The sequence below is a fragment of the Petromyzon marinus genome, chromosome 17, assembly GCF_048934315.1.
Source record: "Petromyzon marinus isolate PM22_M1 ecotype Great Lakes invasive population chromosome 17, UKy_Petmar_22M1.pri1.0, whole genome shotgun sequence".
NCBI lineage: Eukaryota > Metazoa > Chordata > Hyperoartia > Petromyzontiformes > Petromyzontidae > Petromyzon > Petromyzon marinus.
In genome coordinates, this window is record NC_133683.1 from 19,657,519 (window position 1) to 19,676,103 (window position 18,585).

General features: G+C 48.9%; 1 protein-coding gene across 3 annotated transcripts in view; it reads right to left on the minus strand.

Moving 5' to 3' along the window:
• Nucleotides 1-5,345: 5,345 nt before the first annotated feature.
• The window catches only part of LOC116943200 (serine/threonine-protein kinase D1-like), a 168,337-nt gene continuing 155,097 nt past the window's right edge, over nucleotides 5,346-18,585 (minus strand). For all 3 annotated transcript variants that reach the window (XM_076067712.1, XM_032955849.2, XM_076067711.1), the window contains 3 exons: nucleotides 16,366-16,636; nucleotides 15,214-15,299; nucleotides 5,346-14,546 (listed from right to left, as the gene is read on the minus strand). In XM_076067712.1, coding sequence (XP_075923827.1) covers nucleotides 14,268-14,546; nucleotides 15,214-15,299; nucleotides 16,366-16,636 — 636 coding nt within the window. In that variant the 3' untranslated portion in view covers nucleotides 5,346-14,267. The remainder of the gene's footprint in view (nucleotides 14,547-15,213; nucleotides 15,300-16,365; nucleotides 16,637-18,585) is intronic.

An 18,585-nucleotide genomic window follows, 5' to 3' on the forward strand; every position in this document is an offset into this window, starting at 1 on the left:
CACGGCTTAAAGTAGAAAACCTAAGCAACGGATTTCCGGGTTGCGTGGTTGTGTGTATTTCCAGCACTAGTGTCCATTGATTTTCGAATTTTTTCAAGTAAACAAACTCTTTTTGACGAATTAAAAACAATATTTAATTTTACAACGCCTCTCAAAGATGACGATGAAATGGTTACATCGGATTATTATTATTATCATCATCATCATCATAAGTGCGTTTGGATATGCATGCAATGGTAAAGGATGACTATTTGCAATAGCTTACGGGGAATAGTATCGTCTCCTTTCCATTGAACACCGAAAGAACGCCGTGACCACGAGGCAGGGGGGGGGGGGGGGTTGGGAACCCGCGGCTCTTCAAAGACTGCTGCTTCGTGACGTCATTTATTAAGGGACCCGCCACCGTCACGTGTTCTCGCCATCGCATTTGCGGCTCTTGAAATATTCGAACAAAAAATGCCTCTCCTTGTGATGTCGATTGCCGACCCCTGCACTGGGACATGCCCCATCATTACAGCATGCAGGTGTTGTTGGTGCTGCTTCTATGAATATGGCAATGCAGTACGAATATTACTTCGTAATTTTGCGGTCGGCTTATGCCTGCTTTTATCTATCGACTTCTGCCCAATTTATTTTTTATCAACTTCACACCTAATGAAGGTGACCGTTCATATAAAGCGTTTAAGCACGATACTTTAAGAAAATTAGAATGTTAGCCTGCCCCTGTCCCTATGAGTGAAACCAGTCAACCTGCGGTGTAATATTTTTTAAAGTTTCCAATTTGAACGTAAAAAAAAAATGTTCCGTTAACACGCAGAGAGACTCGCCTACGGCTGTGTCAAATTTAATATTTCGTGTCTTTCTGTCACGTCAAAATAATCTACATTAGTCATTCTGTGACACACTCACAGCCGACGAAATGTAATGATTAATTATGTGGAAATGCTACAAATGCATAAGGAACAAAAATGGAATTACCGTGGACAAGACAAGAGGCTAATGGGCATACTTAGTGAACCCACACACAGTACAAGACCATTCGTCAGACATCCATTAAAAGGAAGGAGAAATGACTCGGCCTATTTGAATCAACATTGCTCTGATTTCCCTTTCTTTCCCTTTCAACTATGCGAGCAACTCGCAGATTTTCGAAACCGAATTGTTACTCTGAAGAAACCACGAACTGCGGGAACACTGTTTACAGTCCCGACCTGATTAAAACCGCCACGTCTCGAGCTTATACGACAGGGTAACTGCCCGATTAAGTCATTTGCAGACAATTTCAGATAATAATTGTATTTGAATGTATAGTTACTTAATTTCCACGTAACACTCACTCGCTGTGTCCTGCGTACATTCATTTGGTAGTATATAAGTAATTTACAAGCCAGGCCCAGATATTTCACTTGTCGGCACATTATCGGTTCCCATTTCTCAATGTAGCCAACAACAGTGGGATATGCAATAACTATTGGAATTGAGTGGGGTTATAAGATAACTCTCGTTAGCCATCTATATATAAATTGGCACCACTAAAATATTGCCACCTCGTGTGGTACAAATTTCTATCTCTGGCCACGGACTACAATGGTGAGCTTTAAATCAAGATTGATATTAGATTATACTTGTCACAAGCAGAACTTTTTTTTGGGGGGGGGGCGGGTGGTGGGGGGGGGAAGAGCATATACATTAAAAAAATAAGTTCTCTCCATCACCCACAATATTTTTTCGGGATAAAAACATCACCTAAATCGGCTTGAAAAGTGAATTGTAAACAACTAAGAAGCAACTGGAATTCTCACGACCAGAATAGAAAAAAAACAACAACAAACAACCAGAGGAAAAAAACCGACAAAAAAACAAAGAGAATCATCTTCTCTCGCTCTCTCTCCTCTCTCCTGCTCTCTCCGAGGCTTATTCCCTTTAATTGGCCAAGTGTTTTGTAAACCTCGCTGCCGGGGAAGGGGATCGCTTACAGCCTTACACACACACAGAGGCCCTCTTGAGTGAACGGCCTTCCCCAGCTCCTTGTGCCCTAGACACGGGACACGCATGGCTGCCCGGCCCAGATTAACTGTTGGCGCAGCTGTCGGAACCCACGGGTGAAAATGGTGGTGGGCATACAGGGGTCACGAGTGGGGGCAGTTTATAAACGGGACCCCAGAGACGGGACACCGCCCCCCCCCCCTTCCGCTCGCTCCATTCCCCGCTGGTCGACTCCTGCTGTGCGATCTGGTACAGGGGAAGGAAGCGATGGCGAGTTGTGGATGGCATTGGTCGAGGTGACATCTAATTCTAACTTAAGTGGCCCCCTCAAACACCCCGAGCTGGTGCTTATGAAAGGGGGGCACACCCCCCGACCCCTTATAGAAAAATCGCCACTGCCATCAGCCTCGTCCTCGACACAATCCTAGCACAAGTGTTTACCTCCAGAACACCCTCCGAAAAATCCACTTCCAGTCTGAAAAGGCCGTCTCACCAGCAGCAGCAGCAATCATTGAGCCACCGATGCCTCCCAAACCAAAGCCGTGACAATCTCGCACGTATACCGTGAGCATCTCACCTGCGGTTATCACAAAAGCGACGTCGTCTTCTCTCGTTGCTACCGTAACCACGAGGCCACTTAATACCTTAATCAGCCACCTGTGCCGCCCAGAGATCCCAGGCGGCGGCAGTAGCAATGTCCTTGTTTTCACAGGTGCTCGCCACATTGGGAGAGAGGCATTAAGGGGCGGAGGGGGTGGGAAGACACAGACCGGGGGTGGCCGTATTCTTTGTTGTATTTACAAAGCAGCAACAAAGAAAGCAAGGTGTTGGGCTGCAGCTCCCCCAACAATGTGTTGCTACTCCACCGATTCGTGGCCTCCGGCAAGAGAAACGGGAGCCGAAGCGGTGCAACACGCACACGCCTTGAATAGGTGACGACGACGATGATGATGGTGGGGACGATGAGACCCAGAAGGTTGAATTCTGCCCTGCGTCTTCTCGCTTAAAAGAAATGCTGTTTGATAATATTGGTCTGGCAAAATAACCATTTTATTTTGACACGTAAAGCCCACCGAGCTATATAGTTATTTTTCAGAAGTAACCTGGCCACAATTGATAGTTCAACGAAGTGACTTGGCATTTATATCAGCCAAATATTATACACGGATGTTGCTAAATGTGGAGAAAAAAACCGGAGGACCCGGAGAAAAATCCACGCGACCACGGGGAGAGACACATGCTAACTCCAAAATAATACTGATCTCCTCCTGCATACCGATGCAAGACACTGGGATCACAAATAATAAATAATAATAATTAATGATACCGGAGCTTGTTTTTATTACACGCATAGTATACCTGCCAACCCTACCGATGTAAATGATAGGTTGCCGATGTTCAAAAACTCGTGCGGATGTTTCAAAACCGACGCAAATCGGCAGCCTGCCGCTTAACTTGGCCGAATTGTCAAATATGGAAGAATGTATATAAATATCCAGGGTGGTATGCATGTCTTGAAACCCTTCAAACAATTGACCCCTGAACATTTATATTCCTTTGTATTAATTTCTGTTTTAAATAAACCTTACTTGAAACATGGTACGTTTTAGAGAATTAAATGGGGATCAAAAAGCATCTAGGCCACCCTGTATATTGTGAGTGTTATGTTAAATAATAACAGTAATGGAATTACCAACCTTTAGTCAACCCACTGCTGTATGAAGATCCCCCCCCCCTCACGTCGGTTAATGGCGGGTTGTTTGACCATACTTCACCATGCTGGTCGGTGCAGGTTGGTGAAAGGGGGCGAATCGGCTTAGATAGAACTCAGCAGCCACTTATGTTCGCCGTAGCCGGGATTCGAACTCAGGCCACCGGGTTTGTGGCGCGGTTCTCCCCATGCCACCGTTCTCCGTAAGCATTGTCACGAGCTGCAATATTCACGATGCTAGTTTCTTGTTATGGTTTAGGGGCTACGCTCGGCGGTTATTTTACGTACGGGGTTTTTGTTTTTTATACCAACATCTAAATCATGAAGAATTAAGAATCGGCTTTACCCCTTGTAGCAATAACAAAATCAATACTTATCGCAAGGTATCAATGTCTGGCATGAACCACACGTACTTGTGGCAAAACATGCAAAACAAACATGCTCTGATAATACATGCATTGTCCATGAAACTAATTATAATTATTGTATGAATGCGTGCTCAGAGGGCATGGGCACCTCGCCCCAGGGTACGCGATGTTCCTGCCTCGAGTCGTTGCAGCGAATGGAGCGACCAGGCATTGAGAGATGAGAAGAAGACGACAAACAGAACTCGGGTTGATGGGTGGCGCTCAGATACAATAAGGCTGCGTGGTACTGTGGTCGTGTTTTACGACGGCTTCCGCTTTATTCGTGATGCACTCGGTCGCGATTACTTAATTTAGCTCAGCTGCGCTGCAAGTGTAATTTGACGATTGTTAGATGAATGGCTGGTGATCATGATGATGGGTTCATCTTAATAATTCCGCACGCGTAAGTTAATTACTACGATAATTTCATGCTCGATGATTAACGGAGATGTGCTTTTTAACTTCGTGATGGTGCTGCACGTGGAACTGTTAATTTCAAACTCGCTGATGAATACGCTCATTTGTGTTGCACATGTAATTTGATGACGCTGATGGTTGGTGTTTATAGATGGTCGACAATTAGATGATCATGTAGCGTAATGATAATGATGTCAGCTCGTTGGTGCTGCACGTGTAGATGATGATTGATAATGATCAACGTTGCCGATGTAGATGATCGGAGCTCACCCGTGCTGGACATGCAAATTATTACGGTAAAAGTGCAGCCCTGCAATTGAGAGTCCCCCAAAGGACGTTTTGGCCTACTGTCCCACGCTGACCAGACATCCTGAAGAAGGGGGGTACCCACACTTTACCCCACCATACGGGACCAGCCGATTCACGAAACGTGGTGGTGGACCATGCTTTCATACTGCTGAGTGGGCAGAAGTGGTGGGCGGAGTGGATCTTTAAGAAACGTGCCCATTGTTTTCAACTGCCGCGCCTGGAGATCGAACACGCGACCTCTTGTGTCGCATGCCCAGTGTGCTAACGATTACGCCGCACCTCCGATTAGCTCAGTTGGCAACTAGACTGAAAACTAATTTCTTTAGAACCGCTTTTTGTGTTTAGCTTGTTGTCCTTCGCCCGCATCTCCGATTAGCACGATTGGCTACGTACGGTGCGAAAGAATTTCAACATACACACACCAAGGCAAGTATTCTCTGACGATGATGATTTTGATGGTGGTTGGTGGTGGTAAGGAGCACACATTCCAATCAATGACGCTCCACGTGTTACAATTGTTGATAATTGATAGTTTTATTCCCTTGTGTTTAACACAGGCTCTCTCGCGGCGGGTTCAGCGAATGCGACTTTCGAAGCAACGTGTTGCTACGACGCCCGGACCAATTGTTTAATGAGCTCAACCAAAACGAAAACTGTTTGCGACCAGCTGAGTCAGTTTGGGTCGCGCGTGGCTGTGTGTGTGCGGCCTGACAGCGACGGCGCGATTATTTTACGAGATATAATTTCAGAAATTAGAAACGACAAAAAAAACGTGCACCTCCTATCGATATAGAAATTAGAAATGTAACAGAGAGACGCGAAACGATAACAAAACGAGTTCGATATATCACTATTCCATCATTAACCAATGTAACGTTAGAAATCACACACACGTACTATACAGGCACCCGACACACTTAGGGGAGGCAAATCCTATGAACACCACAATCGACACGTGACAAACGCAAGCGACCATTATCCAGAGCCAGTGGTTATACATTTTACAAGTGTAGTATATATGACGTCTATCCATACGGACTTTTCTACCACGATCGTTTGTCTTCAGTTTGGAAAAAAACACACACGCGCACGTTCAACAATCTCCACGGGAGCGCTAAATATACTCTCAACTGATATCCCGTCGACATTTCGGTTTGATTTACATTACCCTCCCCACCTCACTCATACGAAGACAAATTGGTTTGGAATTAAACGCAAGAGATTTGCCCGCTATCGAAGCAAGAGAGCTGCTGCTATCTTAACGCGACCAGAAAATAAAAATAAAACCCTCTGGGGGACCACGTGGCATCCCAACGTGATAAATCGTTCCGTGACATCGCACCTCAGACTAAAGTCACGGCGACTTGGCGGCTTACAACAATAATAGTAACTCCTGTTGAGGGAGAGATGAGAATCGGCTAACGCAATTGCACCGGGCCCCTGGGTGGAAGCCTACCCCCCCCCCGCCCCAAGCCCCGGGCTATGAATAGAAGGGAGCGGTGGAGGGGGTGCGGGGATCGGTCAGGGCCCACGTCAATCACGCTACGCCACTGCTGATCAGTAGCATAAAACACCTCGAGGAAACTACATGGTCCCCCCCCCCCCCCCCCCGAGCTGATATATAAATCGGTGCCAATTAAGAGAGAGTTTTCATTTTAAGTGTTGTACGCAACTGGCCACAGATTCCCCGTGATCTCTGCATTCCCAGTGAACGTGTGGAACGTTTTGGGGCCTGGCCAACGTCGGTCCGATGGTTCCAAACCACGTGCCAACAAATACCCCCCCCCGCCCCCCACACACACACCACCACCACGCACACCTTTAAAGAAGACGACTCGTAGTGGCGAGATCAACAGCATTTGCGTTTAGCCGACGCCTCGTGTCGCACGATCCCCGACCCACGTGCGTGGCGCGTGACACCGGCTCGATCCACCGTGGCACACCGAGCGAGCGACTGCGACGTGGGACGCGTGCCGTCCATAAATATTACGGACTATCGCGACGCGCAAGCTTTGCCATACGAAGGCGTTCCCCCGTGCTTTGCTTCTCCCTTCCCCGTAGAGAGGACTCGGGGTCTACCAGGCCATGTCCGTTTATCAGACCGAGACCTCTCATCGTCACCGTGTTCAATAATTACTCAAATGAACCACAATACCTTGCTGATCTCGTCAAGGAGCATTAACCACCACGCGAATCCAAGTATTTCTCGCCGTCGAACAAGGACGGTCACCGCTTTTTCAGATGCGCTTCTGCGGCCGTCTGGAACGCTCTTCTTCCGACGTTAGGAAGCCACTGGAGCTATGCACTTTTAAATCTAGATGGATAACTCATTCCTTCAGAACTGCTTTTTGTGTTTGATTTGTTGTCCGCCACCCACCTCCGATTAGTACGGTTGGCTACGTACGGTGCGAAAGAAGTTCAAACATTCAAGCAACCACCAAACTGCTACAACTTCCACAGGCAGTAGAGGTGGTGGTAGAACACTTGTGTGTACGCTTCTCTCCTCGCGCTGATCAACGTTCAAAATTCGCTCCAAACGCGTCTCTCCTCTCAGTTTCAGTTTATTATTTCAGTTTATTTATGTTGGTACAGCTCTTGAATTTGAGTTCCCGTCAGCCGATTCGCGAGCAATTCCACCGACAGGCATGGCTCAATCGCCTCCGATGTACAGGACAAAGTGTGACGTTCCAATTTGAAAGAAGTAGCAGCCAGCGGCGGCAGCAGCCAGGTTTGCGACGAGGCCGTGGGAGTCTCAAATCTCCAGTCCTCGTGGCGGTACAACGGTCTGGTCTTTTCTGGTTTTTACAATGTTTTGCTAACACAGGTTTCAGTTCAATTGCAAGTTATGCGACCATTACCACCCTGGGCAGGGACGCTTATCGTGGGATTGTAGCGGTGAACACACCGGGGCGTGCGACGTAGAGGTCGTGGGTTCAATCTCCTGGAGCGGCATTAAGCAACGTGCACGTTTCTTAAATCCTCACCACCCCCCCTCTGTCCTACCCAGCAGTAATACTGAATGGGTACACCACGTGGATTACGCGCACTGCACGCGCCTGATTATTGGCAAACACGTTCCAACGTGGCGCAGAGAGCGCTGAGCAAGACGATCAGAGGAGCGACACTAACTCGGCAACTCCCTGCGTCACGTGGGACAGACACACACACACACGCGGGCACGTCCACACGACACAAGAGCCTCACACGTCCCGTCAATCGCATTGCCTTGAAAGGAAACTATATAAATAAGCGACGTTTTGGACAATGACCCTTCTCCCATAGCACATGGTTGAACTTCATTTGGACTGGTTCTTTCCACGCCACGTGGTTACCAATAATCAGGCGTGCGCAGTGCTTACCAACTTTATTTCAACATCAAGAGGAGAGCATTTGGTTGACGACACGAGTTCACCATGGCACCAAACAAAATTAGTCCTTAAAAACCGCTGCTTCTGAAAATCGCTTGGAGGACATCGCCAGCCACTTTGAATAAACATTTCATTTGTGACCATGAACATTGAAAGGGAACGACTCGGCGCAGTGTCGACTTAAACGCGTCGACTTTCCCGCTCGCGGACGGGGCTAACACGCCGACACGAGAATCCGGCAAGAACACAACAAGTCGATCTATTGCAAGTGTCGCACGGGCGGCGAGTTAAGCCCCGGACGCAACACGTGCTGCGACGCTGAAGTTGACCACATCAAGTTGCTTCGCGAACTGTTGTGCGTGCATTTTAGGCCTTGTCAGCAGTCGGTACAAACACCACAAGGTGGGTCCAGTCGGCAAGGTTGGATGTGTGCATGTTGAACTTCTTTCGCACCGTACGCAGCCAACCGTGCTATATCGGAGGTGCCGCCGGGGAAAGGATAACAAAGCCGCAGTTCGTGTGGTGGGGTAAAGCGAGAGTACCGCCGAACGCTTCCAATACGCCTGGCCGGGGTAGAAGAAGAGAGGGGGTGAAAATACCGCCACACAAGCCCCTCTCGAGGAGGGACTTCGAGAGTCTCCCCCAACCCCCCCCCCACTTCATCTCGTGGAGGCTCTTGCGCCAGCAGTGTAATTGCAGGGCTGCGCCTTAACCTTCAAGCAGGTCATTTTGTTCTGCACAGCTGACGCCGACGTCGCGGTAGGGAAATGAAACACACAAAGCGCGACCGATCACAACGCGTATAGGTAGCCAACACAAACACCCACATGATGCCCTATAGGTCAAGGATAAATGCTTAGAAAACGCAAGCCATTGCACAGTTTTGGCGATTCAGTTAAAAAAAAAAATAGTCCTAACACTGGTACGTGCGTGTGCGCCGAATGTGTTGCAGGTTATTCAGGATCGGAATAAATACGTCGTCATCATCATCGTAGTCATGGCTTATGCTAAAGTACTATGTAACACTGCCTAAAGAATACCAAGGGTTGCTGGACACGAGGCTCGTAATATAAATCCTGCAATGCTGCCAAAACTTGGCCTTCAAGAACTTCAGTAGCTAGCAACCAGCAACCCCGCCCCCATCTCCCCAGCGGTGACACTTTCCCACGTTTCCAAACGACTCCGTTCAATTGCAAATGACGCCATAACGCGCGCCGCACGCGCCTGATGATTGCTAAACATCGACCGCGTGACGTAGACAGCCCCGATTCCGATTGAAATATCGACCACGTGTGCACGCACGCGTGGGTTCCGCCACATACGCACGATGTAAGACACGGCGATTCACAATTAAATAAATAGCCTCCAGTTGTATAGGTCTCCATAAAAGTCAAGTATAATTGAGTCTCCATGAGGGTTTTTTTTTGGGTTAGATCGCATGTGTTGTTAAACCCGCCACCACTCGACACAGCGAATTAGTAAGGTTTGTCACGTAACAAAACATGCAAATTCGTTACTAATACAGCACACGGGTGTGTTGGAGAGTAAACTCACAACGCGTACAATTTAGTCTATCTGTCATGTTGACTTTTCAGACGGATTTTCACTCGCAGCATTTATTTATGAAGATGCAAACTCTGCACCGGTATCGTCCTCCTGAAGCTCAATGTCAGAGTCAGACGTGTTGAACAAAATTACTGGTTTACCAAATGCTATTGGCTAGTAGCCTCTTCTCTACAGCCTTGGAAAGTCACCGGCACGAGAGACACCACGATGGGAAATAAGCCACGCTCTGTCACGTGGGACAACACAGGTACACACCAAAATGAAAGATGTTCACTCTCAATTCCAATCGGCGCTCTCCACCAACACACGTGCGACGTGTTTACCGAACATCGGGCCCGTGTAGTGTGTGACTTCATGTGTTTTTTTCTCAATTGCAACAGGGCAAGATTGGGAAGCCTGGGAAACAAGCCTGGCATGTGCAAGTGTTAATATGGCACGCGATTAACTTGGCCTCGAATCCACTTCATAAATAAGTTAGATCACATTCCATTTCATATACAAAGTACAAAACTACAAAACGAAGACGGACACCACCATTCACTGACCACACGAGACCACGCAGGCTGGCGTTTGTGGGAACATATTAAGCCCTCGCGAAATCATCCGACCGAACAAAACATTAGCAAAATACTCTAGCATAAAGACGTGGGATTGTGTACGGATGGAGCGCAAATGCCACGTTACTTTTGAATTCCAGCGCTGGTCACATCACCCAAAAAATATACAAAGCATGCTCTGGACACAACACTGTTAATAAACGCGTTAGAACTGTGTTTAAAAATAACAATACACTGAATAATTGGATCAACCACTTAACCTAGTTATACATCTGAGTCGTTTTTGACTGGACTTGCTTAATATTTACTTATGCGACAAAGCAAACATTAGGATCACCTAGGGTGGTGTGTGATGAAGAGGATCGGAGTGGCACAGATTTTAGTTTAGACGACCCGAAAAAATGGAAACATAACAACCCTGCTCCTTTGCAAACGTGATCACATAAAAGTGTTAATAATTTACACCAACAAAGCTTTATCCTTATGTGGATTAACTTTTTTTGTACATGCTTGATGACGCTTTAAAACGTTTGTGCAGGGACAGCCCCAGGGACACATCGCATGGGTACCGATATCTACAAGATAAGAGCTTGATGGCTCTTGCAGAAGATTGGTAGACATGCAAATTCAAACTGTGATTGGATTTGCCGATGGTCAACATCCCCGGGTTCTGTACGAAGCGACAAATAACACACGCAAGTATTTATTGTCCAGCACGTGCATTCGAAAACGTTAAAAGCTTGAAGTTCAGCTTGGTTAAAGAAACACGACGATCGATCGTATGTACATTGCCACGTCGCACCGTAATGTTAAGAATAGTTTTTGCTTGAAGCGAGCACTTCATAGCGACGCCACATACGCACGTATTTACCTCCCCCCCCCCCCTGCATGTTTGTTTTGTGTGTGCATCACAATTGGACAAACTGTTAAAATCATCCCCAGCTGTCAAGTCTACACGTCACTATATATACTGATAAGAGACCAGTTTGTGTGAAAAAAAAACTCTTTACGAATGAATAAAAGTACAATAAATAAGAATGCTATTTTATGGTTTCTGTTGCCTCGAGTGGTAGGGTGACACAATAATGGGAAGGAGTTAGTAAGTTACCAGAAGCACTCGACAGAAGATGAACGCAGGATGGCAGCGATTCGCAGGTTCACGACGGTAAACTATTTCTACAGAGGTCGCATAAATTCCCGTATTGTTGTGATTGTTCACCCGAAATGTTTACGTTTCTGCAAATCAATTATCGCCCATTATGCTCATTGTTTTTCCCCAACAAGGAAAACAAACGTAGCGCGGTTAGAATCATTGCCGCTAAGCCTCGGCGAGTCTCAACATTCGTTTTCTGAACGATCCTGCGCGCTGGAATTATTTGGACAGCTCCATCAACGAGCGCTCTCTGCTTCACGCGGGAAACGAATCGGGGGGAAACACAACGTGTACGATGGCGGCGGGGCGACACTCGGCGCAGCGATCTCTTCTTGGCCATAACCTCCCAGCCCCCATGCCTACAACACCTGGCAAGCCCCAGTGATCACCCATCAATGTGCTAATCAGGCTCAGCCCTGCTTATCTTCCGAGACCCCAATGAGACCGGGCACACTCCTCATTGTTATTTGGTTGCAGTAAATACATTTAAGCCACTGTAACAATGCACATTTAAATCGAATTTCTTCAGAACTGCTTTTTGTGTTCAGTATGTTGACCCTGCCCTCCACCCCCCCCCCCCCCCACACCTTCGAATTATCACGGTTGGCTACACGTACGGTGCAAAAGAAGTCCAACGCACACACACACACGCGAATGCTACGAGGCGCGATGGAACGTTAAAGCGTGGCTCTGCGATCGTGCGAGTACCCTGGTGCGTCCCTTTCAAGGGGCACCCCCCACCTCTCGTCCAGCCGACGGGACATTAAGCCTCTCACCGCCGGGGTCTTCACACCCCCTTGCAAAATTTTTACGCGCAAAACCGCCCCACCCCCTCCCCCCCCACAACGAGTCAGGTTCTAGCCACTGCTGGATGGGCCCCGCATCCCCACGCTGCGAATCGCGTTGCCCGCGTGCGGATTTTCCCTCGCAGCGAATAAATAATTAAACAGACCCAACCTTCTCTCTTAGGGATATTTGTTTCTAATTCGTTCGACTTCACAACCCCCCCCCCACTGCCACCAAGAATAAAAACCCTCGATAAATTCCTTTCAAAGATTCGGCTCGGCGGGAGGGGGGGGGACAAAGTTAATGCAGAGGTCTGCATGAGGCTGGAGCTTCTGCCCCCGAGACTAAACTTATCCTGGCAAAGACCCAACTTAACAGAGCGTGGGCTTAAACAAAAAAATTACGTGCTCCATTAGCCGCTGCAGATATGCGGCCGTGGCAGCACACGCGCCTGCGTTTGGCAGCCAACTAAAGGAATGGTAATAACTATAATAACACAACGCCCAATGCACTATACAGAAGTTGAATCGTTGCCGCCTTCATTCGATAAGTGAGAGTGCGCAATAAGCGGCGATATCATGAGCAAATTGGGCGAGTGCGGCTGCATTGGGGATAGGTGCGTCATTGGCACGTACACGTTAACCTCGAAATCCCGGCAAGCAGCGCAGCACCCACGTTACACACGTCCAGAGAACCCCTTGCGGTAATACTGAAAAACGTTGACGCACGCCAGCTTAAAATATCTTTCGCATTATTCCACCTAGTCTATGCTCTCGATGAATAAGTGCAGGTACAAAAACGAGGAAAGTTATTCTCTAAAAGGTAAAAATCAACCTTCGAGACCAAAGAAGTCTGCCGAGGTTCATGTTTCTCGTCATCAGCTGTGCGAACACAGCTCACACGGAGCAGTTTCATGCCCTTGGAAATCATCAGCAGGCCGAAGTCAGGTTCCTAACTGCCAGAAAATACGTCTGGTTGTGAAAAGACAAAGCCCCTTATTATTGTTGTTCCCTTTGAGTAAAGCAACAAACACTTTTTTTATGTTCTGAGTAAAAACGATTCCACAATAGTGGGAACGTTGCAACAATTTTCTTTGGTCCCCATGCTCAAGTCAGCAGCCGCTTAAAAGGATCACGCAAATGCGCAACTCTCGCTGTGCGGGCGTCTAACAATCCACCCCTCCACCCAGATATTCCGATATTCGCGATTTAAGATTGCGATTCCAGAATCAAGTCTATATTTTGTTTCTGCCCTTAGCGTTTTAATGCAATTGCCTTTGGCTGGCGTCTTCTCCGTACACTCTCCATTTTATCAACCAATAGCCGCAAATCAACCTTTGCTCCGGGGGAGGTCGCTCATTCCCCTCTGCTGCTCCCATTGTCTGGAAATCCCTTCCCCCCCCCCAGCCCCGGTTATTTGTGCTGTTGACTACCAGCGCATATTCAAGTCTAGGCCTCAAGACTTTAATAATAAAACAAATCTCTGCTCATCACCGACTGCCTCAATCATAATGATAAAAAATATCCACCGTTTCTGTGAAGCGTGCTGAAATGTGATCGAATTTGGGATAATTTCTAATTGTATTGCATTCAATCTCGGTAGAATAAGCGCCCGAACAACTCGGTGGAAGTCGACTGGGGTCTTCGAGAAGAAGCCTTGGTTGTTGAAGTGGAGAGCGCTTGGTGGAGAGTAGAGTGAGATGACAGAGGTAGGAGGTTGGGTGTCTGGAGGAAGGGAGCATTGAGATTGGAGAGGAGAGTCCGGGCAGGGAGTGAGCCCACGGAGAAGCTTGAAGGGGGCGACGGTGCGATCTTGAAACCGATTCAGGATTGTATTGAGATCCAGCGGAGGGACCCAGATCACTGGGGGCGACACGGCCTCGATATAAATATATATAAAAAATCCAATTGACAAATCGACGGATCGTCGCACGCCCACTAGCGCCACGGTCCCCACGGGGGACGGGGCAGGCCGGAGGGGGACACCGCGTGTCCCGTCGCGGCACGCTCACAGCCCGGAGATCCGCTCGCGGATGCTGCTCAGCTCGGCCGGCTCGTCAGCCCTTCGTCGGCCCTCGTTAGCGCCGCGGCCGTCTTCCTCCTCCTCCTCCTCCTCCACCCGCTCCCCGTCGCTGCCCAGGTCGACGCGGCGGCGCAGGTGCGTGGGGTAGGCGAGGCCGCACTCGGCCGCGTGGCGCTCCCAGCGCGCGTCGTCGCTCTCGTGCGTCACGTAGCGCTCCGAGCGGCGCACCTCGAGCTCGCGCAGGTCCAGCCACGTCTGGTAGTCCTGCTCGCTCGCTCGCGTGCGCGCAATGCAGGTCAGCCGCAGGGAGCCCCTCGCACGGACTGCTCGAGTGAGAGCGCCGTTTTATTAAGGTCGTCCAGAACAGACCGTGCAACGTAGAACGACCACAATATACGAAGGAGACATCACAGCGATACACTACTCCCCCTCTGCTCCTGACTCCACTGTCTCGCTTGACCACCTGAATGTGAAATTGTAGTTGTTGCTCTGCGTCTACATCAGCCATACGAAAGAGGAACATTAAGGTAAGATGTTTCCCCCCAATGTTATGCCCGGTTGCGCTATCGGCGTTTCGTCACGAGGCAGAGAGTCCATTGGGTTCTCTCGTAGAACGGTGCAGGCATTGTGTTCAGGGATAGAACACGGAAGAGGGGATATCAGAGCTACGTCTGAATACACTTAAAGTCACCTCTGGCGCACACAGTAGGGGGCAGCACTTCCACACCCCACCCTGCTACAGAGAGTAATGACTGTCGGGCAGTTTAAATCATCAGAATTAGTGAGACGGTCGACCAAGCCCACTGAGCAATGAGGAAGGGTCATTGCCTGAAACGTCACTTATACATGCGTTTCATTTTTAAGGCCATGTTATTGACGAATCTGTTGAAGTTCATGCTTGGGTAAATTAATCAACAAAAGCATTGCTCACCTGCAGCCAGGGGTGGCTGAGTGTCTTGTCCACACTGTAGCGTTTCCTCATCTTCACCTGGAGAAGGTTGTTGATGAGGTCGATGGCTGGAGGGGAGAAGCACGCCAGGGAGGAATGCATCAGACACACGGGGCAACGCACAAAGACAACTTAAGCACGTGTCACTACACTAATGCGGAGTTGTAACAAAGCCAATTCCATCAGATTCAAATCGATGCATCCAATTAAACCACCTGCAAGTGTTACCCAACACTGCAAATCCCGAAGTGTAGTTTGCACTTGGACTAAATCACCCCGAATGTGCCCAATCTCAGGAGCTAAGCAGGTTCCAACCTGGTTAGTACTTGCATGGAAGGCTGCACGTAAGACAGAATTGGATATAACAAGTGAGAAATAAACAGAAAAACATTTTTGAAATTTGCCAGTTCAGTGAGAACAAATGAGACACTACAAACAAGGCAATCAAATAGTGAATCCATATCATGACAATGAATTGAATCATCTCAAGTATGAATGATAATTCTATACTTAATGATTACTCAAATAATCATCAGCCACTGCTGGATGAAGGCCTCCTCCAAGCTGATGCCATCTCTCATGGCCCCCCTCAACATCGTTATGGTTATAGTGTCACCCGAACGCTGCCCGATCTGGCTGGGCCATGTACACTGCCGCATGGCATCGGAGTGAAGGTTACAGCGGGGCAACGTTGGGGGCACGTTGGGGGAAACGTTGGGGTAACGTTGGAGCAACATTGGAGCAACGTAGGGAGAAATGTTGGGGCAACGTTGGTGGGAAACGTTGGGGTAACGTTGGAGCAACATTGGGGCAACGTAGGGAGAAATTTCGGGGCAACGTTGGGGTAAACGTTGGGGCAACGATGGGGCAACGTTGGAGAAACGTTGGGAAAACGGTTCCAACCGCGTTGACCCAACGTTGCATGCTTACTGGTTACTGGTGTCAGGTGGGAAGAGCTCCCTACTGATGGCACAACACCACGGCAAGTATAGGCACTGGGTTGCCTGACCTCTCAGTGACATGGGAAGGCCCAAATCCAGGTGCCTCCCCCCACCGTGGAGGAGCCACACGCCAACTCAATGCCACCGGCGCTCGGAGTTCCCCGTCGCCCGCGCGATCCCCGATGGCACCCACCGTCCTGTGTGATCTCCTTCCAGGGGTTGGGCGGGTACATGAAGGCGGCGTTCTGGATCTGCTCGTTGATGTCCTCGTCCTCGTTGAAGGGGAAGGTGCCGCTGAGGCTCACGTAGACGATGACGCCCACCGACCACATGTCGAGCGAGCGGTTGTAGCCCTGCTTGCTTCGGATCACCTCGGGCGCCAGGTAGGCCGGCGTGCCCACCACCGAGCGGCGGAACGACTTTTCGCCGATGATGCGCGCAAAGCCGAAGTCGCACAGCTTCACCTGCGGCGGACGCACAAGCGCATGCGTGTACGTGTGCGTGCGTACGTTATGTGTGTGTGCGTATGTATGTGTGTATGAGGAGCTGTGTCGTAGCGGTTAGCGCGCTGTGCTATGAGCCCGGCGACCCGCGTTCGATTTCTGCTTGTGGTCGACACTGGTGATGATTATCTGAACTGGTCCTGGGCCTTCCCTAGGTCGACTGAGCCTCAAATTAGTAAGTTGAACATGTAGGCTTTCGCGACCAACATTAATAATAAAGGTGTTTTGGTTAGATGGCGTAAGTATAAATGTGCCGTAACCCTCCACCACCCGACACAGCCAATTAGAAAGGGATTTGTCACGTAAACAAAACGTGCCAATTAGTTACTTCTTCAGCCCACCGTCGTGTTGGAGAGTAAGTCCACAACATTTACAATTTGAGTACAACGTTTCGCTGGTAATAACATCCAGAATCATTGGGCGATTTGCCAGAACAGTGAAGCGATCTACCTGCTTCCAGCCTTCCTAATATTGGAAAGAAAAGCGTTTCAGACGGCCACAGAAGTGCATCTGAAAGTGCGAGATGCAGTGACCGCTGCTTCGAGGGTAACCAGAGGTACACGTGCGTGAGACATGACGCTCACAACAACGAGCGGAGCGCCGGTCGGCTAAAACACAGCAAGTTGGCACAGTAGGGGGGGGGGGGGCACAGCCGGTGCATCTGCCAGTCATCTCGGTCAGAAAACCGATGGCACCTGGGTCTGTCCCCCGTGACCTCCTGCCAGCGGGCATTCGACACTTCACGTGGCCTTACAAACCTCATAGCCTGGCACAAGCGGCGTGGTGACGTCACCGCCACTTAGTGGTGAATGGCGGCAGTTGTTGTTGTCGTGAGGTACGACAAACCGTGGCTCGGCACGGTTGTAGGGGGCCGAGTCCTTCTTGCAGAAGAAGGCTCTGCCACCCCCCCCCCCCCCAGCTTATGAATTATTTTAGTCAAGTCAAAAACCATCAGCATAATACTTAACGCGAGTGGCAATTTCTCCAGGGGCTTTCCCTCAAATACAGAGTGGCGCGAGAGCCAGCGCTGAATGCACGGCAGGGGAAAGCAGGCATCGTTACTCACGCTCTTTACCCGTTAGCACTTTTTAGAGTTTGTTCAACATCGACTGTGTCAGACCGTCCCCTGAGTAGCTGTATACCCCCCCCACTTTACACTAAACTACTACACAGGGGCCGTTCTGTGGTGGCTCAGAGTTCAGAGCGCCGAACGGACACTTTGAATCTGTGTTTCGGTCGTCTAAAACCCATATTTGGAGATAGGTGTAGACGCGCTTGATAAATCTGTGTACCCAAGCTCAATGAAACTCGCTCAGAGAGCACCCAGGGAGTATGTTCAAGTGACAGTTCGGGAGGCCCAGTGCTTACTTGCAATGGTGCGAGTTGGCAAATCTGCTGCATTGACCTGTTCAAAACAATATTGATCGCGATGCTCATTATATGACATGGCTGGCCTGGCTGGCCTGGCTGGCCTGGCTGGCCTGGCTGGCCTGGCTGGCCTGGCTGGCCTGAGCCCCCCCCCCCCCCCCCCGCTACTGCCATCCTGAATTCGTGATTATAACAATCGGCTTTTGTTTTCAATCGTGGAGAGTTCATGATCTCAATCCAATTACTAATAATGCCTGCATAAACATTACTCTGTGGTGCTAAGTTTGGTTTTGCAATTAATTTGGCTATATTCAAGCTTTGAAAATGTAATATATCCAACATTACTTTGGCGGGAAGTGTGAAAAAGTTATCTCCATTTTAATTGTTACTGAATCAGGCACTTGGCTGCAAAACCTGCGACATCTCATTTACTTCTGTTAATCCAAAAAATGTTTGTTTGCAGATAATCCGATATTCTTTTACGAAAATATTTTCTGATTTCTCAGCTTAATCCTGAAATCGGGAACATCCATAATCTGTGT